This window comes from Lupinus angustifolius, chromosome LG11 (genome assembly GCF_001865875.1).
Source record: "Lupinus angustifolius cultivar Tanjil chromosome LG11, LupAngTanjil_v1.0, whole genome shotgun sequence".
NCBI lineage: Eukaryota > Viridiplantae > Streptophyta > Magnoliopsida > Fabales > Fabaceae > Lupinus > Lupinus angustifolius.
The window spans coordinates 370795-379367 of NC_032019.1; the positions used below are offsets into that span (position 1 = coordinate 370795).

Sequence of the window (8573 nt, forward strand, 5' to 3'; positions counted from 1 at the left end):
TTATATCTTACAGGTTCCCTTGACAGATAGAACCTAATAATATCCACATAAATGAGACAGAGCACACTACAGGCAAATTTCATAATTTCCATTTCAAGTCATGTTCACTGAATTTCTTCACACCTTAATGCATGGTGGATATAACAATATTTACAAAAGAAAACATGTAAATAATAGGTAGAAACACCATGGAAACCCAAACTAGGTTTATTAAATAATATTACTGACTAACTGATGGATTTGTCAACAACTCAAGCGATTTCTTTAGGTAGTCAACTGCAACTGACACATCATCAAATGCCAGTGCCCCAACGGCAAATCTTGCAGCTTTGTGTGCCTCAGCAATTTTTTCAGGTGTTAGCCGGTAGTTACTGTCATACTGATATGTCTGAGTAGTTGGGTTAGGTTCCGAGACAATTCCATTTCTGCTGCTGGAACTGTGTTGTGCACTTGAGGGATGGTTTGTAGTTAGTGGAGCTGATTGGGAAGAGTATGAAGCATCAGAGCTTTGATAATAAGTATAATTTGAAGGGACTGATGGTAGGTTGTTTTCTGTAAAACTTGGAGCCGACTGAAAATGGGGGTAAGAGGAAGTTTCATGAGAAGGGTAGTTAGGACCTAAATGCTGTGAATTCTCAGGTGAGTAGTGCTGATGGGTGTAGGGCTCAGGATAAGATGTTTCTGATCTCCTAGGTGGAGGAGAATGGTAATCATGGGAAGATGGAGTGTGATAATCTTGTGAAGGTGGAGGGGCATGGTAATCTTGGGAGGGTGGAGGAGGAGGATAGTCTTGGGAAGGATAACCTGTGGATGCATGAGGGTGAGATGATGGAGAAAAATTGGAAGAATGCTTATTATTATTAACTCCTTCATAAAACTGCATAGATGGTGGAATGCTTGTAGAATGCTGGTCGTTAATAGTATCATGGAATTTAGGTGTAGGATGAGTGGTCGGCAGATTCTGGTAGTTGACAGGGTTATCATGATTATGTGAAGGATCAGATTCTGGTCCAGGACTGGTAATAGTAGTTCCATTAGTCCCAGTGTCCTGCAAAAAGTAAACACGGCTGAAAGTCAATTGTTTAAATTTGTTAATCTATCATTAGGAGTACTTAGTTATCAAACTCAAACTACTCAAGGTTCAGTTTTGAATCATACATATTCATTATTAGGAGTACTCGGAGGAATTGACAGATCTTCATCGCCGTCAGGTGGACCAGCAACAGGCTTCCTTCCTTCTTTCAAAGCCTTTCTTATATCTGCTGCTTTCCAGACTGCATATTTCTGTTTCTGCTCCAGCTGCAAGAGAAACTCATAAAAGCATTAAACCAACAGTTACTTGAAGTTATATTTCTGATGCAGATTGTTGCTAAATAAGAAAGGCTTCTGAGAAGAATCATGCAAATGACATGAGACATGCATAAAAGGAATGGAAGGTTATGCATGATCAACTGAGTACACACATCAGGCTGAAGTGCTCCGAATTGATTAAGAATCTCAAAAAAGATGCTAGAAGCATAAAATGTTTTTGCCGTATTCCTGCGAAGGTCAAACAATATATGTTAAATTAATCGCAGATGAAATATTAAAATCCAAGAAAATTACATAAAGGATGTGAGAAAGGAACATTAGCAAAGATTTGGCAAAATGCTGATACTTGGTATGTAAATGTGTTCATAAGAAAGGAAATTGACATTGAAGGAATGAATTTGACAAGACAGAAGGAACTAAGCAACAGATAAGCCTAAAGCATATTTATTTCATGCTAAGCGAGTGTTTGGGAGAGATCAATTCCGTAGAGAGGAAAAACTGTTTTGAGGTTAATCTGACATGTTTGGCAAATTAGTTTGAAATATAAAAAAATGTGATTTTTAAATAAGAAAAACATCTTGTAAGAAGCTAGAAATGTGAAGCGTATTTAAAAAGTAGTGTGGTTGTAACATAGGCAAAATGATTAAGAAAGACTTACAAATCAATATTTTATCAACGAACATGATTTATGACAAAACATTATGACGTCGTTCAATTCATGCCGCCGATCCCAACTACTAGGATAAAGACTTGGTTGTTGTGGCTATTATTTGTTGTTTTGAAACCATTGGCATTTTCTCATTTCATCCTTATAAAACTAAGGAGCAAACAAATAATATTAATCTAAACTAATAACTCCATAATTTTTGTGGGAATTTACTATATAAAAGTAATGTCTAAATCACTTTTCAGCAACATACCGAAACAATAAAGAGATTTTATCACAGTGGATTATAGATATATCAATTTTTACAAGTAATCCAAGCACAGCATAGGAAAATCATGGTTATAGCATAAGGAAGATGAAAAAAAGAAGAATGAACATACAAATCAGCTCTTCCAGCACGATCCTGCTTGTCTGCTTTTCCAAACACATTCAAAGCAAATCCCTCAACATATAAATTATCTTCATGCCCCAACTGAATCGAATTTTTATCCTGTAAGGACAATAAGATAGTAAATTGAGAGATAAAAAAGCTAGAATGATAAAAAAAAAGTTGTTTGATAAGAAGTGAAATAAGAAAGGGACCTTTTCAAGTTGCTTCATAAGAGAGATAAGAAGGGAATTAGTGGTTTTGGTGCGCTCACTCTGTGGAAACTTCAATCCACGTTCCATCGCATATAATCGACCTATTATTTATCTATTAAATTTTAATGAAATCAAATTAATTTCAAAATTGAGAGATGAAAAGGAATGAGAAAATGGATACAGTAATAAGCGACGATAGGTTCATGGTTTTGCAACTCATCGGCACGTTGAAGGTATGGTAACAGAAGCTTCGCGGGTTCGTTCTCCTTCGCCATCTCACAACTCAACTGCGAAAAGAAGAAGACGATCTTTCTATTGCAAACACTAACACGATGTCGTTTCACATATGGGTGAGCATGACCTCATACAGTTTGACCCTATCATAATTTTGCATTCGAGAGTCGGGTTCAAGTTAGAACTATAAAATATCTAAGGCTGAATAGGGCATAAACATTGTTCAACCTCGTCTCATAGTCATTATGTTTTTTATTTTTAATTAGGTTACGGGTATAGAGTAATGACATCTATTTGTTCGAAAATATTCATTCGCATTCTAATTTTATCATATATATATACATATAAAATATATATATGCAATATATTTAATTGGGTCTATGGTTGAATTCAGATTCAAAGGATGTCACAATCGATATTTGGGTAGGGTTAGCTTCGAGTCTAAAATCAGGTTCGAGTTCACAAAGTGATTCTACCAACATTTTAGGGTGGATAAGGAACAAACCTTAAATGACTCAACTTGATGCAAGCACACCCCTAGTATCAAATGTATATCTTACTACATGAATGAGAAACTAATCATTTTTTGGTGTATGCTTGCTTCTCAGAACACCTGTGCATCATACTGATATCTAACCGTTTATATTTTGTAGTGCATTAGTGTATAACTATGAGATCTAACCAAATACCAAACAAAGATATATATGTATATAGATAGCATTTTGTGTATAACTTCACATCTTTGCATGTAGAAAGTGAACCACGATTATATTGTGTGGTGATTACCGCATCTCTCGTAGTTTTGTTTTCTCCCAATGTTTTCTGTTATTCTCGTTTCCCTTAAACATAGCAAAACCACATCCAACCTCATTTGCCTTCATCCTTTCTCATTTTCTACATCTTCAACAAACACTTTCTCCAAGTTAGTACTTTGCTCTGTAATTTTTAACATTTCAATATTGTAGAGTTATTGATCCCATTTCTGTTTTAATGCATGGAGTGAAATTTATATATTCATGTGCTACTTTTGGCATGATTAGAATCTCAAAATAATAATCTTATCTACTTTGTTATCTTCTTAAACTATCATTTCAATCATCAGCCATATTCTGATTGCAATGTTTTGGCTTAGACTCTTATTACCTTTTGGAAATCACATTGAATTTGTTTAACTAATTTCCCCATTATGCCTGTGATTATATGTATGCTTTAGATATATGAAGGAATCATTTATAATAATGTTTGATTACTTGATATCTCAGGGAAGGTCTCAACCCATGCATGTATATCACTCCAAATAATTTAAAATACTAGTTGCACAATGAAAGAGATCAATGGAGAGCAATATCATAATTGTAATTCACCAAGAACACCAAATTTACGTCAAAGAAGACGTTCATTTTCAAATGAGGTAGGTATATACTAGTCCGTTACGAACTATTCATCTCAAATAAGAAGTAATGGTTGCTTTTATTGTGGCAGTGGAATTTTGAGACAAGCAAATCAAATGGAAACAATTTACTTGTGAATGATAAACTCAAATACAGATCAATGTGGATCCGTGCATGTTCATCTATGTGGATGCTAGCAAGTGTCTCAGGTATCATATACTTGGGTCACCTTTACATCTGGGCCATGGTTGTTATAATACAAATATTTATGGCAAGTGAACTCTTCAATCTACTTAGAAGAGCTACTCAAGATAAACGTCTTCCTAGGTTTAAGCCCTTAAACTGGTAAGTTTTCATGCATATCACAAATATTTAATATTTACTGTTACAAAAATATAAGATTATGAGAACAATATGTGCAGGCATTTTTTCTTCACAGCAATGTTATATGTGTATGGCCGTATTCTCAGTCAACAACTTGTGAATACAGTGACCTCAGATAAATTCTTCTATAGACTTGTTAGCAACCTCATCAAATATCAGATGGTTATATGTTACTTCTTATATATTGCAGGTTAGTACTTTCAATTGTTTCACTCATACTAATATTAATGTACAATTGTTCTACCACAATTATTGTCATCTAAAAAATTATGCATCATGTTCATGAAGATTGAATTCCTATAGGACCTGTAACATAAACTTACATTTTTTAATAAAGTTATTTCATCTGTTATTTCAGGTTTTGTATGGTTTATTCTTTCATTGAGGAAGAGATATTACAAGTATCAATTTGGCCAGTATGCATGGACACATATGATACTTATTGTTGTGTTTACCCAATCAGCATTCACTGTAGCCAATATATTTGAAGGGATATTCTGGTAACAAAACTTCTGATATAACACTTGATCATGAAATATATATTTTTCTTATTCGTTCTTATAACCCTAAATGTTTTTCTTTCCATTCCAAAACTCAACTCATAAGGAGACACTCGGAGACATTTAGATTTAGATATTCTGTTATTACTAAAAAATACTATTTTGGTTACTACTTGTTACAATCTAAAATGTTAATATAATTATGAAGGTTTCTTTTCCCTGCATCTCTTATTGCTATGAATGATGTTGCTGCATATTTCTTCGGTTTCTTTTTTGGGAGAACACCTCTAATCAAGCTATCTCCAAAGAAAACATGGGAAGGTTTCATTGGAGCATCTGTTGCCACGATGATTGCTGCATTTACAGTAAGTATCGGTTAATAATACTATGATGTGAATGTCATCATGATCTTCTATATTTTTTCTCTCAAAGCATATAAAAAACTCTTCAAAGTTGTTGCTGAGTAATTTTAATTAGCACATGAAAGACCTTAACTTGCGATTGCAGTAACGGTTGTGGTTAATGCGATTGCGGTCGTTGCAATGCGGATTGCCCTCGTTACAGTATGAATTATTTTGTGATTAAAAAACTATTTTTGAATTCGACGCGGTCTGATGCGGTCCAAATGTGGTCCGATGTAGTTATGTTGTGGCCTGCTGCGGTTACGTTGCGGCCCGCTGCGGTTACGTTGCGGCCCGATGCGGCCGCATCAGTGTGATTCAGAATCACACTGCAATTACGGTGTGATGCGATTGTGGCAGTCACCGCAACCGACTCTTCCTCCCAAAACACACATGATCTAAAAAATTGATGCATAATCACATCAGCTTGATGATTTTATATGTGCAGTTTGCTAACTACTTGGGGCGATTTCAGTGGCTAACATGTCCAAGGAAGGTAAAAATCTATGATTGGGTGCAATCATCTAAGAGGAAAATAAACTTGCAATGTTCCTAATGATGATTATTTGGTGGGATAAATTCAGGATTTATCAACTGGTTGGCTTCAGTGTGACCCTGGTCCCATTTTTAAGCCAGAGAACATTCCCTTGCCAGGATTGCTCTCTAACTTGGTATGTGATAATTCTTGAGAACTTGTTCAAGGCTTTTATAAATGTGGCATATAGTAAGGTTGGTTTGGATATATAATATCGATCAAGACATGGGAAATAAACATCTTATTGAACTTCTGGATGTTTTGATGACCCAAATGTGAAACAAAAACAAATACATGTTACATTTTGCATTAATATGATTCAAAATTCCCAATAATCTTCTGAATTTAAAGACTAAGCTTTTCATTTTGCAACATGTTGTAGCTTCCTTGGAAAGAGATAGCAGTTTTGCCAGTACAGTGGCATGCCTTGTGGCTGGGACTATTTGCTTCCATCATAGCACCATTTGGTGGATTTTTTGCTAGTGGTTTCAAAAGAGCATTTAAAATCAAGGTACCTTCTTTCTCTTTAGTGTAAACTTATTCTGCTACCATCTCTATCACCTTAGAAAAAGGAGTTTTTGATCTTTTTTGGTGAACACAGGACTTTGGTGACAGTATACCAGGACATGGTGGATTTACTGACAGAATGGACTGCCAGGTTTGCTTATATAGATACATAATATGTACTACTATTCATAGATATGTCATTATGGATATGTGATATGCAGTAAAGTAAAGTATCCAAATATCTTGTATGCTTTTGTTGTGAATAATATATGTGATATGCACTATGTTATGCATGATTTTCAGATGGTAATGGCTGTGTTTGTCTACATTTATCATCAATCATTTGTCTACCGCCAAGAATATTCAGTTGATATGTTCTTGGACCAGGTGAGCTTTTCCTTTAAGCAATTTATTGGTAAAACTTCAATCATATGTGGAAATTTAAGGATTACTATTAATATTGTTTCCTCCTGATTATTTCAATTCCAATGTTACATATACATATAGGTTAAACAATTAACATGTGATGAATCATTTGCAATTTTCTATTTATGTTGTTCAGATAACAAGGAACCTTGTTTTAGAGGAGCAACAATATCTTTATACTAAACTTGGGATGATATTACAAGAAAGGAGTTACATGCAGAAATGAGAAGTTCACTATGTAAACTTTATCAACCATGCATGCTTCAGTTTGTTGTGTGTGACATTTATAGATCATAGTCCTATAGTGAAAAGTGCGAGATACTAAAGTATTTAATTCTGGCCTCTCTTTCTAGCTGATTATATTTCAGTAGGATACATCTATGCTTGTGTATGGCATTAATTAATTTTCTTACAGATCTTAACTTTGGCATTTTAAAATGTATTTGTACTGTGAAATCTTTGGTGTTCTTCAATGCCATTGACCCTCTGTTTAGCACACTAAACTCACACTTCAGTACTTCAGAATGAGAAAAATATTCAGGTAGTTTAAATACAGCTCGTTGACCGACCGCACTCCAAAAGGAATTAGTTACTTACCCAAAAAAGATAAGAGAATATATTTCATAGTACCAATAAAAAATACAGCTCCTTTGTTAGTAATTTCTGATACTATTCTTTAGTGTTCTTGAATCTCTAGCCTCCACTAGTTTATCATATTGATAAGGTGTGACCATATATAAAACATGGATTACATGTCCCAAAAATTCAATTATTTATGTCCTAAACTAATCACATTTCAAGAAGTAATAAAGATAAAATTATTTGTTGTTTTTATAATTTTTTTTCTTAATTAATTGGCACTTTTTAATAAGAAGAATAGCTTAGCATAAAAAGTAAATAAATATTTCATTAAAACTATTTATTACAATAATGAAACCTTAAACCCTGTTAATGGGATAGGCTATTTGAACTATATATATATGCAATAGATCACGAAGCTATATATATAAATATTAAACTGGCTGATATATATTTGGTAAGTTATCGAGCCATCCATCTTGGTTGATGAAAGATGATCGGTCATAAGTTTGTACATCTGCACCATTCAGCTTTTTCATCCAACTCACACGGTTTGGATTATTCGCCCCTGGACCGCTACAACTAACTTCTGCGTATGTCAAACTATTCCTACACAAATCATGACAATAAGTTACACTAGAATATATATATAACCCACATGCATGCATGGCCTTTGAAATGGTTTATGTTGGAAAGTAGGTCTCACATCGCCTACCTCATTATCTCGGGAATGGTTTAACCGTTTATATATATGTATATAGTTAAACTTACTCGTTGCCTTTGTAGTACCATGAGTCCCATCCTTGAGGGGTTACCAAGGAACCCAAGTATGTTCTATGAAATATAGTTGTAGAGTAAGAGCCCCATGCTCTTCCAAGATTTACTTCACCAGCTCCAACAACTGAACCTCTAAAAAATACAAAACCAGCTTCATCTGTTGATGCATTTCTTCCATTGGCAGTGACAAAACCTGCATTTTTCCCTTTCGTCGTATTTATCCAGCAATTCTACAACCAATTAACTCTAAGTTAAATCATATATATATATATATATATA

The 8573-nt window shown here is 34.3% G+C and overlaps 3 protein-coding genes across 4 annotated transcripts in view; 1 reads left to right on the forward strand and 2 right to left on the reverse strand.

The window, feature by feature from the left end:
* On the reverse strand, positions 70–3010 carry LOC109359425 (protein HOMOLOG OF MAMMALIAN LYST-INTERACTING PROTEIN 5-like). Of its 2 annotated transcripts, XM_019604083.1 has the most exons (6): positions 2742–3010; positions 2561–2661; positions 2359–2468; positions 1464–1539; positions 1159–1299; positions 70–1048 (listed from the first exon to the last, which is right to left on the reverse strand). In XM_019604083.1, exons 1-6 carry the CDS (start codon positions 2833–2835, stop codon positions 221–223), a joined length of 1350 nt encoding a protein of 449 aa, XP_019459628.1. In that variant the 5' UTR covers positions 2836–3010; the 3' UTR covers positions 70–220. The 2 variants fall into 2 exon arrangements, with proteins under 2 accessions (XP_019459628.1, XP_019459629.1); XM_019604084.1 differs by lacking the exon at positions 2561–2661 and having other exon boundaries at positions 2742–2821.
* LOC109359405 (phosphatidate cytidylyltransferase 1-like) lies at positions 3584–7436 on the forward strand. Its single transcript, XM_019604051.1, has 12 exons — positions 3584–3716; positions 4057–4205; positions 4277–4530; positions 4608–4759; positions 4928–5069; positions 5278–5434; positions 5919–5966; positions 6055–6141; positions 6388–6516; positions 6607–6663; positions 6816–6899; positions 7075–7436. Exons 2-12 carry the CDS (start codon positions 4116–4118, stop codon positions 7162–7164), a joined length of 1290 nt encoding a protein of 429 aa, XP_019459596.1. The 5' UTR covers positions 3584–3716; positions 4057–4115; the 3' UTR covers positions 7165–7436.
* The window catches only part of LOC109359608 (probable pectinesterase 66), a 1552-nt gene continuing 930 nt past the window's right edge, over positions 7952–8573 (reverse strand). Inside the window, exons 4-5 of the mRNA XM_019604307.1 lie at positions 8289–8524; positions 7952–8126 (exon numbers count right to left, since the gene is read on the reverse strand). Of these exons, the coding sequence (XP_019459852.1) occupies positions 7952–8126; positions 8289–8524 (411 nt within the window). The remainder of the gene's footprint in view (positions 8127–8288; positions 8525–8573) is intronic.

Bases quoted from the DNA above. Each gene is read 5' to 3' on its own strand.
- LOC109359405 (XM_019604051.1), top strand. From the start codon at position 4,116: ATGAAAGAGATCAATGGAGAGCAATATCATAATTGTAATTCACCAAGA. The intron at 4,760-4,927 runs GTTAGTACTTTC...CTGTTATTTCAG, and splicing joins TTACTTCTTATATATTGCAG to GTTTTGTATGGTTTATTCTT. The intron at 5,967-6,054 runs GTAAAAATCTAT...GGATAAATTCAG, and splicing joins GGCTAACATGTCCAAGGAAG to GATTTATCAACTGGTTGGCT.
- LOC109359425 (XM_019604083.1), bottom strand. From the start codon at position 2,835: ATGGCGAAGGAGAACGAACCCGCGAAGCTTCTGTTACCATACCTTCAA. The intron at 2,662-2,741 runs GTATCCATTTTC...GATAAATAATAG, and splicing joins ACCTATCGTCGCTTATTACT to GTCGATTATATGCGATGGAA. The intron at 1,540-2,358 runs GTATGTTCATTC...TGACCTTCGCAG, and splicing joins CGTGCTGGAAGAGCTGATTT to GAATACGGCAAAAACATTTT.